The 16,020-nt window shown below is 39.2% G+C and overlaps 1 protein-coding gene across 1 annotated transcript in view; it reads left to right on the forward strand.

Annotated features, from left to right (window-relative positions):
• The window catches only part of SH3GL2 (SH3 domain containing GRB2 like 2, endophilin A1), a gene marked incomplete at both ends in the record, with an annotated part of 115,307 nt that overhangs the window by 89,887 nt on the left and 9,400 nt on the right, over nt 1–16,020 (forward strand). The window contains 4 exons of the mRNA XM_082013443.1: nt 6,384–6,452; nt 8,720–8,792; nt 13,815–13,958; nt 15,811–15,944. Coding sequence (XP_081869569.1) covers nt 6,384–6,452; nt 8,720–8,792; nt 13,815–13,958; nt 15,811–15,944 — 420 coding nt within the window. The remainder of the gene's footprint in view (nt 1–6,383; nt 6,453–8,719; nt 8,793–13,814; nt 13,959–15,810; nt 15,945–16,020) is intronic.

The following is a 16,020-nucleotide window of genomic DNA, read 5'->3' on the forward strand; positions in this document are numbered from 1 at the left end:
AAGTCTCAGTGCAAACAGGAGATAAACAATGAAATTCCCTGGAGATTCTTGGATCTCTCGTTTTTTTCCCTTTTGCTTTTCAAACTGTCTTCATGACCCCTTACAGCAAGAGGAGGATCTTCTACTGATGAGCTCCAGCTGGCATTGTTGGCAGCCCTTGTAACTGAAGAAGAGAAATTTACTAACGAAACATAAATGGGCATTACTGTATCTTAAATGTATGTTAAATTGGGATCTTGTTTTTGTTTTACTACTGAAAGGGCTTGTTCTACATTCTCATGACATGTCCTATTGACAGTCCCTATTTTGCACAAGGCATTTACAAATTAAAAGAAAAATAGAATAAAATGGAAATGTGAGTGAGAGGGTGATAAGCTTTCCTGTCTTGTGAAATCTTCTGTGTTTAATGAAAGTGTGGGGTTTGCTCAGTTTCTCTAACAAATGAGTGCAATGTAAGCATAAGGCTAATCAGATACTTCTGGCTTTTGGTGAGTTTTATCACATCCATTGAGTTTCCTGAAGCTTTCCAAGACTAATGATACTGGATCATTTGGCTTGTAAATCAGCACTTCCCTCATCTAGATGGTTGCTCCAGAAAAGCTGGAGCAAGGTTACTCTACCTCAGTTGAAACCAGACGTTAGTTTCCTTTCCAGTACAGGCTAAGGTGCTGTGAACCAACACCGATACTTTCTACAGCCTGTTGATGTTTCTGAGGATAAGCTGCCTCCAGACTAGTCTGGAAAAGGTCCTTCTTTTCTTTTATATTCTGATGTCACTTGGAGGAGAAGTGTGAAATACAGCTAATCTACCTACGTTTTTGTGGTGAGTTTTTTTCTTTTAGTCCCTGTTCTAATTTATCTGAAATCACCAGAAAATCTCCTCTCTTGCTTATTGTTATTTCCGAGAGTGTCATTTGCTACAAGGAAGTATGCTTCATTATCTGCAGAGAACCAGTGCCATGACCATGAATTTGAATTGCAGATGTCACATGTTTTCTGTGGTAGCAAAATCTGGTAAGATAAATACCAAACTGTGCAGGATCAAACAGACAGAAAAATTAGCCTGCAAGTGGCCGTTTTGTCTTACTCTAGCATGTGAAGTGACAGAATTTAAAAAAAAAAAAATTGATTAGAGACTGTGCTTTTTATAAACGTTCTTTTTCAAATGTTTTCTCCTTCTGAAAAGCCTACAGTGTTGGCAAACCTTCACCATGTGTACACAGACGTCTTCCCATTAAAATGACAGACTTCCTCCCATTAAAATGTGTGTTTCTCACTACTTTCTTTTGCAAGTCAGCTGTCTTCCTTGTGGTTGCAAAGCTAACAAAGTGTCACAGCATTTTAGAGCCTCTTTGAAAATCTTTAACAAACTTGAAGGTACTTCTGTCACTGTGCTTCCAGAACACAAACCCTTACAGGGACAGCCAAAAGTCAAAACAGCAAATACTGCATTTAACAAGCATGAATTACAGAGAGCATTATTTTTCTCCATCATGAATTTGTAAGCTCTATTCATTATTGTTTCCTGTAGCTTTCATATTAATAAAATTTTTGTTCCTGCCACGCTGTCCACTGTGTGGCAATTTGATAGGACTGCAGCATCAACAGCCTTCCTTTTAGGGATAGAGAAGCTATGCCATGGAAATTGAACTATGTGGTAAATACAGAACATTGTGGAAGGACAATTTCCGAAATATGCAAATGGGAAAACCAGTCTAGGGTGGTGGTAATGATAAAAGGTATAAAGAAGCAGATCAGAATTTGCTATGTGCTTCGAGTAAAAATGTTGCTGTGCTCCGTAGTTGGAGCTGCGAATGCATGCCATGAAGAGACGGTTACTTCTTCAGTCCTGCTGTGGTGCGACTGCTTTGCAAACAGGTCGTTCAATGTGCATCACAGGCAAAGGTAGTGTACTGTGGTGGTAAGCTATTCAAAGCTGATTTTCTACTCTTGTATAGAAGCAAAGCTGCCTTCTATACATGCTGCTGAACTAGTATTTCATTAAATTAATAGAGCTGCAAACTTGGGTAACTGCTATTGTAGTTTAATGCTGATCTTGCTGCATTTTCAAGTTTGGGTAGTGGCATATCATGCTGTGCAAGGCTTTCTGGTAGCAGTTGTTTGACCTGTGAATTGTTCAGAAGGCACGCTAGTACGATGCAGTGTCATAGTACTGAAGAATATAATTCTTATGGAATAGCTGTCTAATGCACATTTACATTAATATCTTGCGAGTAGTGAGCGGTGACCACGTCAGATTCATATTGTCATTACTTAGAGGACTGCTGTATGGGATGTTGTACAAGTGATCATCAGTGTATTCTATAAAAGGCAGCTGGAATTTTCAGCGTATTCATAATGACTGCACAAGAATTTTTTTGTCCTATACGATATGCTGCATCATGACACAGCAATAAAAAAAAAAAAGGTTAATTGCACAACTATATGAAGAATGGAACAAATTGCTTGGTAACTAAGACCTAGTAAGCTTTGTTGTTTCACATGAAATCCATATACTGAAGAACACTCCTATTACTATGGCTTACATTTCAGGTCCTGTCAGCATTTACCAAAAAACTGCCCTTTTAATATTATCTGCTAGGAAAAAAACAAGTGTGTATTTATACCCCTAGGTGTAGGATTCATGCCACTTTTATTGTCCCTACTGAAACCATTCTAACCATCAGATGTTAAGTTAATATTCTGCCTGAGTGGAAATGGGATTTTTTATAAAATTGGAATTTGTTCTAAGGCACATAGCACTTATTTTCAGTCATATAAAATATGGAGATCCTGACTGTAAAACATGACATTGTTAAGTGTAGAAAAGGTCTGTATATTTTTGGTACATAAAACCCTTCTCATGACATTTTTTTCCCCCACCCAGAAAATATTTGTGTCTTGAGTCTGTTATTTTTAACGAAAATATACTGGTGTTTTAATTGTGATTTTATTGTAAAGGCTCTTTGGAGGCAAGATGGAGTAAGTGATAAACATTAGAAAGAGAAGGCACAATCACCAAATGACTAAATGTTGGCTGTGGTATCAGATTAGGTCTTAACTCTTCCATATGACTGGACTAGGAGGAAATGTAGTATTACTATTTTTAAAGGCAACTTAAAGGGCCTAATTTTCATTCTGTTGTAAAGCAAGAACCAAAATAATGAAACATCGACTCAAATGACATGCAAAGAAGACCTTTCTTTTCTGGCTAACAGTAGCTGTTAGTTGACGATGTTTCTGACTGCTTCTGAATCTTCAGCATGAGGGCAGATCCTCAACCGATGTAAGATGGCATAGCTTCATGATCTGTCATAATCAAATCCGACAATCTTAGAAAATGGTGCAGCAGTAGCCGTAATGAAATGCTTTAACAGTTGATTTGGAGGATGGTCATAAACATACTGAAGAATATCTCTAAATTTAGTCAACACAGTGATGACATAGATGTGGGCTCTGTTGCAAATATTTAGGCTGCCTTTCTCAGGCCCACTGCTCCCTCCTGACCACTTTAGATTATCGCCTTGCAAAGGGGGCTTAATATCCACTTCTGAGTAAGGGCCCCTTCTGCTCTAAGGGGCAAGAACTTTTGAGGGTTTAATTTTTAAATTTTATTTTCTTAAATTGGAATCCTTAATTTGAGTTCTCATCTCTGACTGCTGAGTGGCTGTGGCCTTCAAGAAAAACAAAACGAAAACCAAACAGTATTAGCTTTCAAGTGGGATTTCAGTTCAGCTGCTCTTTTCCTGTGGTTTGTGAGTGCTTTTCCAAACCAGATTTCTGTCTGGGTCATGGAGATGAAGGTAGTTCCTTGAGTGTAACTACCCTGAAAGAAGAGTGATCCAGTTCCAGAAGGGCTGAAGACTTCACAGCTTGTCTTTCTTCTTTGACTCACCTCTGTTGTCTGTAACAGTACTTGACCCAGAGATTTACAAATTGTTTTTCTGCTTGGTACATAGTTTTGTTCATCACCTTAAATGAGTGACTCATGATGGTGATTGTGAGGCTAATATTAACAAAGTAAGTGACCAAAAATAGAAAGCATGTTGAGAAGAGAAGGATGGCCTTCCTTTTTGACTTAGCAGTGACCACTCCATCAGACTACAGAGATGCTCTATTAAGATGTCATACATTCCTCAGCTAGAGTAATGATGAATATGAAGGGAAGGAGCAGTCGCTGTGATTTGTAGACATGAGGGGGGCATCTTCAGGGTATCTGTGGGGATTATAAGTCATGTCTTTGCAAATCCTCATCAACACTGAAAATATCTCAAAGTGATGAAAAATAAAGCTACAGCTAAAAAGGGCTGGAATATTAATTACCTTTTGGTATTTTGTATCCTTAGAGTTGAACTTCAGTTATTCAAAATCTGTTTTTAATGTTTAAGTACTAGCATATTGGCATACTGTTGTTTTCAGAGACATGAAATGTTTGTGGTAGAAAGCTCCTGCGCAGATTCTGCCATATCATCTGTAGTAGGAGGTCCATTTGCAGAAGATTCATTCATGGATTGGTGAAGAAAGAGACTGGTCTTTTATGCCTCCTTTGTTACCATTTTTCACAGAAACTGCAAATGAATACCACCGTTTAGGACTTCAGTCTATCCCTTGTCCACTGCAGAATTGTTCCTAGCAAGCACTGAGTTTGAAACCTATGATTTTTTCAGCACTTCACTAGTGTCTGTAAGCCACAAGTTCAGTAATACAGACCACACAAACTCACCTGCATTCAGATTAATGACAAGAGAGTGTCTGCATGGATTTGCACATCTCTTCTGTGTAGGAATGAAGGGATAAGTAAAGGATGTTTCATAGTATTGATGTCTCATTAATGCACCATTTTGGGTACTAATTTGCAAAGGACCTGACAGAAAACAAACAGAGCTGATAGCCATTTCCTATTGCATAGGTCATTATCGCCTGCGTTAGTAAGTGCTTGGCCATGCTGCACTTGCAGCTTTGTTGGAGTGATCTGGATTGAATTTAAAATTAATCAAATGTCTGGATTTTATTAATGGCATGTGAGTGAGTGACTGTGGGTCTTCCTCGTCTTCATAGTAAAAGAAAGCTATAGAAGAGTTAACACAGTGGTTGAAACCAAGAGGAAGAAAGTGCAATTTTTCTTCAATTTTCCTTGTTCATTGTAGGAGTCACTTCACTGAAATCAGTAGCTACACTTGGTTAAAACAGTCTGAAGATGATTCAGAGGCACCTAGGAAAGTCTGTAAAATTAAATGCTGTTCAGTACAAAGAGCTAAAAATGGATAGAAAACAGAAAGTCATATGTCTGATGAATTTCTTACGACAAATACCAGCCCAGTGAAAGATCAGTACATTCACTGGATCATATGCACCTGACTTAATTGTGGAATTACACCTCTAAAACACTTTGTGACTGACAATGCAACTGCTAAAATCCAATTTGAATGGTGCTGCATAGCAGTTACCATTCAAACCTGTTGCTGTCGCTTGTTACTAACAATAAAGGGAAACTCAGTTCAGTGTATTCCACTGAATCAGCAAAATGAAACAGTAGCACAAAATCATTTTCCAATTAGTTTTCAAACTGAGTATTTTATAAAAAAGCAGAGTATTTGCTAAAGACATCACACCAAAGTTCCCTTTCATTCTTTCTAGTAGATCTGTCAACTGGCTATTTTATATGTAACTCATTGTGAATCTCAAGCTCTTGCATGGTGTGAATGTAGGTTTTTTTGTGTATCTATCACTTTTATTTATAAACTTGATTTTTAACGGTGATGGTCTGGTTGTGGCTTGAGTCAGTAGGTTTCTGAGAGTTCTCAGGTGTGGGTGCCTGTTGCCTTCTGGGTAGCTAGAGTCAGGCCTTGGGGTCTGCTTCTTGCTCTGTGCTTAGGCATGTTTATTACCCTTGGTGTTGCATTGATACACATTGGACAAAGCAGCTGGGGACATTTTTCAGCTCTGGTGAGAAATTCTTTAGTGCCTTGATCGCTTCCCCAATTCGTTCTATCAAGTCACCTCCTTTTTCATCAGTACACACAACCGTGGATATTTCTGTCTGCTGAATACAGATCTGTCATTGTTGATTAATTGCTTGATAAGTTCCAACGTGCAGACATTCATTCAGCAGAGAAATAGAGGCGCGAGCCTGCAAAGACATGATAGTATGTACTTCTGACACCAGCAGAAGATTGGGTCTCTGAGACTTAAGCAGTAATATATCATTTTCTGATTGTTTAGCTTAAGTTAAAGTGTCTTTGAAATAAGTTTTTCAGAAAGAATAATATGTCTGAATGCCGTACCAACTTACAGAAAAAAAAAAAAAATTTCCCCAGGAAAACGTGGTGGCTAGATTTTTCAGTTATTGCTGAATCTGTTTGTTGTTCTTTTTTTAACTGCAGAAAGTGAGTGAAAAAGTAGGAGGTGCAGAAGGAACCAAGCTAGATGACGACTTCAAAGAGATGGAAAGGGTAAGTCTAAATACAGATGCTTATATTCATTATTACCACTCATTTTTCCTTTCTACGACAGGAATTTGAAAGCATTTGTCCCTGAATCACTTGAATAATTTTGAAAGACTTAACTTTTATTCAGCAGAACTGAGCTTTCTGTTTCTGATTTCTTTTTGTTTTCTAATGAAGGCACACAGAATATATGGCACTCTTTATAATGCCAATATTTCATTCAGAGATTGAGGTTGATGTCAGCTACAAATTAGTTTCAGTTAAAGCATTGTAGAGGATCTCTGAAAACAGAGTCTGTCTACAAGATGGTCATTTCAACAGCAAAGGGTGCCTGTAATTCTCAGCTCCTTGAGCATCAGTCAAGAGGAGCAAGAGCTATCTGCTGAAGGGGGTTGACAGAGGCACTGGGATGTTAATTCATAGATTCAGAGATGCTGTTAGGCAGCCTCCACTGGCAAAATACCTTGAGAGATGGGACTAACCCCCTGACAGACTGCTTGGTGAGGCTGGCAGTGGTAGCACCTAGTGTTTCGGTGGAGGGGAAGAAAAGCCACAGTTGTGTGTGGCGATGATAGTATTTCAGTTGAAAGGATCAGTAGGGGCAGGGTTTTTTTCTGGCTTCGACTTTGAAAGGTACTGTCAAATCTTGTAACACAAGATGCTGCTAGGTGATGTGCAGGGTATGTATCTGATATATAACTCTGACCAAGAGAAACAGAAGCTATTTATCTGTACATTTGTATAGTGAGATGGAGAAAAAACCTTGGATGGAAAATAAAGGAGAAGGGCATGCCCTCTGTACTTCTTACAGCAAAAGTACTGCAGAGTTGGTTTCTCCCCTTTTGCCCAGCTTCCCTTTGAATGTGCCGCAAGTACAGGCACTGCAGTTAAAACTGGGAGGTGTTAAAGAAGATTCAGAAAACTGATGCAAGATTTAGAGTGGAAAATAGAGCATTGCAACAGCCAGGGGTGAGTCCCACGTAGAGCTCGTGGGCAGCATGGGTTGGCAGCCCAGGAGAAAAGAGCACTGAGAGTTGAGAAGGAATGGAGTAAACTCATCGGTTACCTCCACGCTCCCCGCCTGGCCCTGTGTCCCTTGCCAGGTTTTGTGAAGGCAGTTGTCATGCTCCTTCTGCCTACCCCTGGCCTTCTGTTCCCTCGCCCACACTCTCCTCTGCAGCCTTCTAGCCATTTCTGGCTCCCTACCAGGCAGTCCAGCTACTTACTCACCCGTGGCTGGCAGACCTCTCTGCGTACGCCGCCTTTGTGTAAGGCACAGAGCAAGACCTGGCAGATGGCAGCGGCAACAGGGAACAGGAAAGGGGTCAGTCACAGCGTGCTGCAACCGACCCAGCTCAGGTGTTCTTTTTTACAATGGGAACGTGCCATTATGGGAAAGGAGTTCACTCCGTGGGACACAAGCTACCCTGCAGAGAAGTGCAATTTATCTTCATAAACGCAAAGTACAGGACAAGGCTACAGGGATCCCCAAAGCTACCAAAGCAGCACTTTTTTCTTTGAGGCCTGATTCTGAGGGGCAGAGTAGTTGCATACTTTACCATATGCAGCTTAGGAAGCTGATGCAAAGTACTTCTTAAGAAAGCAAGAATTCCAATTACAGTTGAAGAAAGTAATGCTATTCAGTTCTAAGTATTTTAAATTCCTAAATATAAAATAATTCTTCATGGAGTCAGCCAGGGCAAATAATGGTCAGTGCCTCCATGCTGACAGGTTTCTTGAAATTGGAAACTTGAGGGATACCTCACCTTCCTTACCCCAGTTTCACCACACCTCACTCTGAAAGAGGTAGAGAGCCCATTTTATCGTTGGTAGTTGGTTTTGACGGACATCTGCTTTCCCCTCATTTTGCCAGTTACTCGGGGGTCAGAGGTGACTGATTCTTCAAATAGTTTTCAGTGACAGTTCTGTCAAAAGTTCTCAGTGTTGTGGATGCTTCCTAGGGTGATGTTTTACATGCTGATGTATCAGCACAGTACAACGAGTCATATCAAATTCCTAACACATCCTGAGGTACTCTCTACTAATGGCCTCAGTTGAGAACGGATCTACTGTAAACCGAAATGGTGGACTCATGCTTTGGTAGTTTTCCAGGTATTACCATTATGGTATCAGGGCTGTTCTCAGGGATGCAAAAATAAAATTATAAGGAGAGTTAAAGGATTTATGAGAACGAAAAGGAGAGAGAAAAGCATCTTTGTTTTTTCTAACATCTTTTTTTCACGTTTCTTTTTGTTCAACTCTCTGTACTTCAGAAAGTGGATGTTACCAGCAGGGCAGTTATGGAAATAATGGCAAAGACGATAGAGTATCTTCAGCCCAATCCAGGTAATGTAATTTCACAGTTTCACAGTACTTGCAAAACTTACTTTTTGAAAATAGTCTTTCTCACCAAAATATAGTCTGACAGATCTCATCCTCACTGGTGCAGTTAAGATTAGTACAAAACTAGTGAAGCTACCATGAAGTAGAAGAGAGAGATGAGTACAGGCTTCTGTGTTAGGCTGTCAGGGGAATGGAGCCTGGCTTTGGGAGGCTTGTTTTCCTTTTGTGTGTTCATGCTTTAGGAAAAGGGGCAGCATGTGCCTAGAAACCAGGTGTATTTACTTGCAGGCATCCGAATGTCAGCACTGTGAGCATGGGGGTGCTCCCTGGGAGCATCAGGCACCTCCCTGGGTGTGGGGACGAGCTGAGGCCAGGCAATCAGCCCATGGGCAGGCATCAGGATCAGGCACAGTGACGGTGTCTGCATGAGACATCTCATTGTTCTTCAGTCCGAGTCATTCACCTTGGGTGAGAGAAAAGGACCGGGCAGTCCTTGCAGACCGTGGGAGGAAAAACAAAGTTCTGAAGCAACTTCCTCCAGAGCACAGGAAGAGACATAACAACACCTTTCACCTGGTCCTCTGATGATTTCCCATCCTCATTAGAGGTACCACAAAAGGGAGGGTGCAAAAGAGCTGTTGATGCCAAACTGGAGAAAAGGGCAGAAAACCGGATGTAATCAGAGATTACTAAATTGAACCTTCAAAATAGAAATAAATGATTGGTTTCCATGGGGAGATGAAAGAAAGGTTTTGTGACTATGCTGATGGAGAGCTGTATGCTCCTCTCTTGCCAAAGATTCCTGACAAGGAGAGGTCATCTGGAGCTGTTCTAATCAAGTAAACTATTAAATTCAAGAACTTGAAAGTTTCCATAGTGATCTAGGTTTTTGGGTTTTGATACTAGTATAAGTCAATGCCAGCCTCACTGATAGGGTCGACGGAGTTATGCTTGTGCAAAATTAGCATGAAGGTGAAATGAAGTCCTCTACCTACCATGAGTATCTTAGAGTTTCATGGAAGTACAGACCAAATTCACTTATTCACTGGGAGCAGTTTGTTTCCCAATAGCTGGAAACAAATTTGAACTGGTGTGAAATACTTTAACTCCGGTGTGGTAGGATGAAGGACTGTTTCTGGTATAGCTTAACTGGCTATATTTTTATGTTAGACCACAGAGGAAAGGAGGATAATTTGGTAATGCTGCCAGTGGATTGAAAAAAGGAGAAATAATATTTACAAGTTCAAGAACTGCTAGAGAGAAAATAATGACTAGAATGGTTTCTATGTCAACAGATGAAATACTGTTTATGACTTGAGTCCACAGCTTCATTGCTCATCGTCAACAAGCACTCTGCAGGAAAAGTGATAGGATTGACAAACATTGTGGGGCTAGTGATAAAATTGTTAACTACTGTCAAGCTGCTGTTGTGCAACATCACATAGACTGAGTAATAAGCTTTGGCTGTTTAGGGTTTCTCTGGCTTCCTTCCTGACACATCTGAGTGATAATGATTGCTGCGAATCATGAAAGAGGCTCACAGCAGTGGCACAGAGCAAAATTTCTGCAAGTAGCTAAGGATGTGGTTTCAGGCACCTCAGGCTGATGTAAATTTGCAGTGCTGCAGGAAAGTTTCCATACTCTGGCTACATATCCTTTGACCTGATTGTGGCATGTGCAAGTAGGATCAGAAAATTAAAACTCTAATAGGCAGGAGGAAGATTTACTTTCTTGCATATCAAATGAGATTATGTTATTCATACCACATCTGGGCAATGGTAGCAGATGGAGTAAGAGGAAAGAAGGATTTATTCTTTTCAGCTCTCACCTGATCTTAGATCGTTTTATGCCAATTGCAAAAGTGCTTCCTATAGTGGGAAGAATTACTTGGAACGTTACTTCTTTTTTCAAGATAATAAAAAATTTCCTCTTTAAAATTCTCCCTACAACTATATTACTGTTTACCTGGGGTACCAAAAATGCTAATCCCCAGTATTTCCGGTTTGATTTCTCATTTTCATAAAAAATAGAAACATTACATTAGGAAAAAGGGGGAAATTTAATGGGAAAAAATATTTAACTGCAATATTTAACAGAAATTTTTCTTTAAAAGTTTACCTTTTGGTAAACTGGTGTTTACTGAACTGGGTTTGGTGGGGAGAAGAGTGTTTGGGATGTAGCACACATTCCTTGATTAAGATGTGCCTTGAAAATACCAGTGTGCTTGAATGACGTAGTACTGCAGTGTGAGAGATCAGTTGACTTCATGGTGTTTTGAAGGATCAATAAATGAAGTATGCAGCATTATCTAACTCCACTAAACAGTTAATTAACTAATGCTGGAAGGAAAAGGAAAAGAAAAACAAAAATGAAAATGAAAAAAGGAAAGAGGAGAGGGAAGGGAAGGGAAGGGAAGGGAAGGGAAGGGAAGGGAAGGGAAGGGAAGGGAAGGGAAGGGAAGGGAAGGGAAGGGAAGGGAAGGGAAGGGAAGGGAAGGGAAGGGAAGGGAAGGGAAGGGAAGGGAAGGGAAGGGAAGGGAAGGGAAGGGAAGGGAAGGGAAGGGAAGGGAAGGGAAGGGAAGGGTATTAAAGACAAAGGTGAATTTATTGAAAGAGATGTTAGTTAGATGAGGTTAGTGTGAATGAAAAAAGATAGCTTTGTAGACTTCCCAATTTTGAAAAAAGCTGAAGGACAGCTGAAAATAACTAAAAGTTAACATGATGATGGCTCAAAGACTTTCCATACAGATGTACGTGACCATAATTTCAACAAAAAAAGGTGCAGGATGAACAAGATTGAAAGTAGAAAGAATGAGCAATTGAACTCACTGCTGAAGTTTTTTTCAAACTCTTTTGGAAGTATTCATATGATTCGCCATGGCTCTGTTAACACTTAATATTAAAGTGAATCATTAGTGACACAATGAAAGTCAATGTAAAGGAGTGCAACTGGGAAAAGAATCAAACATTCAGGTCACTTCCATGTGGTGTTTTGTACATCTCTGCCTGTCCTGACTCAGGTTGAAACATAACTTAGAGAAGAAAGCACATGACACTAGCACAATAAAGCAATAGAAATTAAAGGGCTCAGGATGGGATTTTGAGATTGACTGAGCACAAACTTTCCTCTGCTCTCATGGAAGTTACTGGAATCAACTTTTAAAGAAGAAAAGTGGAATGCGACCACTGGTGGATGTATTCAAGATTTCCTACTAAATCAGGATTTTAATGCAAGCATTATTAAATTATTAAATGAATCATTGAAGCATGATTTTTTCATGCTTACCTTTCTTCTCTTTATGATTTATTTATTGCCCTTCCCTTACTGTTCTTTCATCTCTTTCATTCTTTACTGTATCTTTTGGATTCTACTCTTACCTACCTGTCCGGAATATAGCCACTTCATCTTTTTATATTCCCTCTAACATTTTTTTTCTTTTATTTCTGAAAATACTCCTATTTATTCCCATTTTAATTCAGCTTGCTGCCTCCATTCCCCTGATTGGTTTTGTTTGTGCCTTAGTTTCTTTTGCGCTTCTGTATTTTCCCATGGCTACCATCATTGCCAAATGGCAAATGCCAAATGGCATTTCCATGCCATTTTTAAAGGCCAGACGCTTCATTAAAATGCAGTTTCTTATACTGAACAGTCAGCTAGTCTGCTGACTGCAGTTTTGTAGTGGGTAGAAACAGAAAGCATCAAGAAAGTCAGATGCTGAAAAGCATGATCTGGTGACACTCAAGGATAGTGAGAAAGTTTACAAAAAAATAATTACTATATGTTAAAAATAGATTATCCTTTCATAGCTGCTTCTCAGGCAAAATAAGTACTATGACACTTGCCTGATTTTCCTGTGTCTGTTTCTGTGTCTATGTACATACGTTTGTATGCCACAAAGTGAAACACATTAAGGAACAAGAACTATCTCTTGATATGCACTTTCAACAATAAATTGAGAGCGAGCAAAACACTTGTTGACTCCAGTTGGCTAATGTTGTGTTTTGTTGCAGAAATGTGTACAAGGCTGAGTTCTGACCAATGAAGTCAGCACACAGCAGCATGAGCTACTAATATTTTGTAAACAGAAACACTAACTCATAAGCCTTTGCAAGGAGGAAGATAGAGGCATTCATAGCTGCCCTCCTGTAGCACACACAGTAATATAGGTAGAAACACCCACTGAGTCAGCTTTGCTGGCAATATGATTTAGCTGGCAAAACCTGAAGCCAAGTGCCATTAATTAATTCACTCTCTGCAGGCCATTCACATTCTGTAGTTGCAAAAATTCACTAAAGCACATCACCAAACAAATTAGTTCTTTTATGTTGTCTGTCTTTGTTTTCATCAATTATGGTAATTGTGTGCTTTCTTCTGATCTGTAGTTACGTTTCTGAAATAAAATACAAGCTAAAGTAAAGTGGAAAACTGTATTGAAGCAGGAGTTTCCCCAAATCCCCATAAAAAGCAAAGAGTGTTTCAAAGGTTGTTGGGCATCTTGTTTGTGGACATAGGTTTTATTTAATATTCTACAACAGAAGAACTTTCAAACATTTAAAAAAAGTGGGGCACCACAGTTTAATCTTTAGTGTACCTAGCCTGGACTTTTTCTTGAGGGGAAGGTCAGCTCAGTCTGCTATCCATCTGGTACCTGAGGATTTTGAGATTAACAGTTTGGGGATAGCTTAAAGATTTTTCTATCTATTTGAGTTGTAGCACGTGTCAAACACGCTATTTTGAGAGTGTTCCTAGGCTTTCTTCTGTCCAAGTAATTTCAAGGGAAACTTTGAAGTAAAGTTCAGGTCAGAGCCTCCTTTCTGGCCAACCATCTGAAGAAAAAAGCCAGTGACCAACAATATTTCATTCCTCTGCACTAAGAATAGTTGATGAAAAACAGGGCTTAGTCCTAAACTTAGATAATTTCCTTCAAATATTTTGTAGGTAGCTCAGATAAATTTAAAAAGTGCATTCTTGTCTGTGGAGTCAAACTAGTGCATGTTTGTAACCTCTGTCACTTGCCTGCTTCAGCTTCCAGAGCTAAACTCAGCATGATCAACACTATGTCAAAAATTCGGGGCCAGGAAAAGGGACCAGGTTACCCTCAGGCTGAAGCCTTGCTGGCAGATGCGATGCTGAAATTTGGCCGAGAACTTGGAGAAGAATGCAACTTCGGTAACTTGATTACTTCCCTTTCCATTATAATGCAATAAAAATCACAGTAAAATTTAATATAACTTTCATTACTGAAGTGTTGCACTTTTATGGAAGAACTTCTGCAAGAAGCCTCAGAGTTCGACTTCATCAGGCTTCTCTTTTAAGGTCAGTCTAGGCCTGTTGAGTATCTTTTGTGGATTTGGACTAGAGATTTTTTTCTTGTGGATGAAAGTCAAATTGTTTCCATTTGGACCCATATCCATACAGGCTTTAGGCTCTTTGTCATAACTTATGTTACTGGGGATGTGTTGGGATGAAAGATGTACATGTTCAGAAATTATATTATTGTCTATGCATGTGTACAATAAAACCCTTTTGTCATCAGCATCCTTAAAATAAATACTGTCTTCATTACAAGCAGCAAAGAAAAGCTAACGATTTTCAATAGACAAACCTTTTTTCTGACCAAATTCCACATTTTAAGGCACTTGTGTCTTATCTGTCAACCACTGCTCCCTCTAAGCCCCAAACTGAGTATAAACTTAATTATACTTATATATAAGTTATATAGTAATATAAGTAATATATATGTCAGCTGCCTGACTTATAAAAGTTAAACTGAGACTTAATGTTGTGTTCTGCAACAGTAGAGGTCTAACTAAAAGAGGTGACATTCACAACAGGATACTTTGTCTGTGTCCTATTTGTGTGGGCTTCTCTGTAGATATTTTTATATGGCAACACACAGGACCTGCAAGTGGAAACTCTATTTCCTATTTGAATCTTCATTAAATGTTGTTCCGGGCATAAAGACATCTATAATGGAAAAGGTACTTTCTTGTTTGTTTGATATAATTTACTCCTTAGCTTGGCAGATGTAGGTTGATTTGTGCTAAAGACTACTGAATTGTTTTTCTAATTGGTTGCCTCTCATTTGCTAAATTTCAAACACATTTTTAAAGGGAAAATGAAAAACTAATAGAATTTAGTTTGTGCAAATAGCTGTATATTCCCTGATGACTGCAGTAGCATGCAGCAGAATAAACATGGCAATTATTTTCACATTCTTAACTAATAGCAGCTCTTAGGGCTGTTTGTCACTTTTCATCTGGGTCTGGCAGGCTCTCTAGTTATGCAGTGCATTGCTGGCATCCCCTGCTTGGGAGACAAAGCTCCTTCTGATTTCTCAAATTTTTACGTTTTCAGACACTTTGTATTCTTTGAAAGTGCATTTTTTTCCACCAACCTTCACCTCAAACCATGAGAGTATTTTTGAGCTTTTTGCTTCTGTTTTTATGCAGAGGAGATAAACCAGAGCGGTATTTTTTGTGTCCCTCAAGTTAATCTTGGAAGAAATCTCAAAAGGCAGGTAATTCTTATTGAAGTTTATGAACTTGAGTAGGTGTTTGAAGTTGTATCAAAAAAATTTTTCATCAATAAATAGTTACGTGAAATTGTTAAGAATTTCATTGTATCTCTGATACAAACAGGAAGACCTAGACTTGCATTAGAGTTATTTCTGTATGCAGTCTAGTGTCTGGTGATGACAACACTGGAGCAAATGCAGATAATTCTTTTCTAGCACTTTTGTTTCACCAGAGTGAGGAACGAACAGACAATGAGAGGTGTGGAGGAGGCTGTCTTGACACAGCATGGATCTTTAAGTTCAGCTGTATTACAAGGCATAAACTCTGTGGGCTGCAGAAGTGTAAAATCGTGTTGCCCTTTCACACAATGTGTCATACTCTGTTTCTTTCCTAAACTTGAGACTTAAAGTGAATTGTTAACTGACATTTCCATGACTCAGCTTCATTCTACAGTGAATTGGAATGAAGTTATTTTGAGATAAATTGGACATCTTTTCTTTCAGGACCAGCACTTGCAGATGTGGGAGAAGCAATGAAGGAGCTTTCTGAGGTCAAGGACTCTTTAGACATGGAAGTGAAACAAAACTTCATTGACCCACTTCAGAATCTTCATGACAAAGATTTGAGGGAAATACAGGTATTGCCCTCAATATGGTATTTTAATAATGCCAATGTGCAGACTGTGTATATGTTCCAAATTAATGTTAGTTGTG

The sequence above is a fragment of the Phaethon aethereus genome (assembly GCF_964289735.1).
Source record: "Phaethon aethereus genome assembly, chromosome: Z".
NCBI lineage: Eukaryota > Metazoa > Chordata > Aves > Phaethontiformes > Phaethontidae > Phaethon > Phaethon aethereus.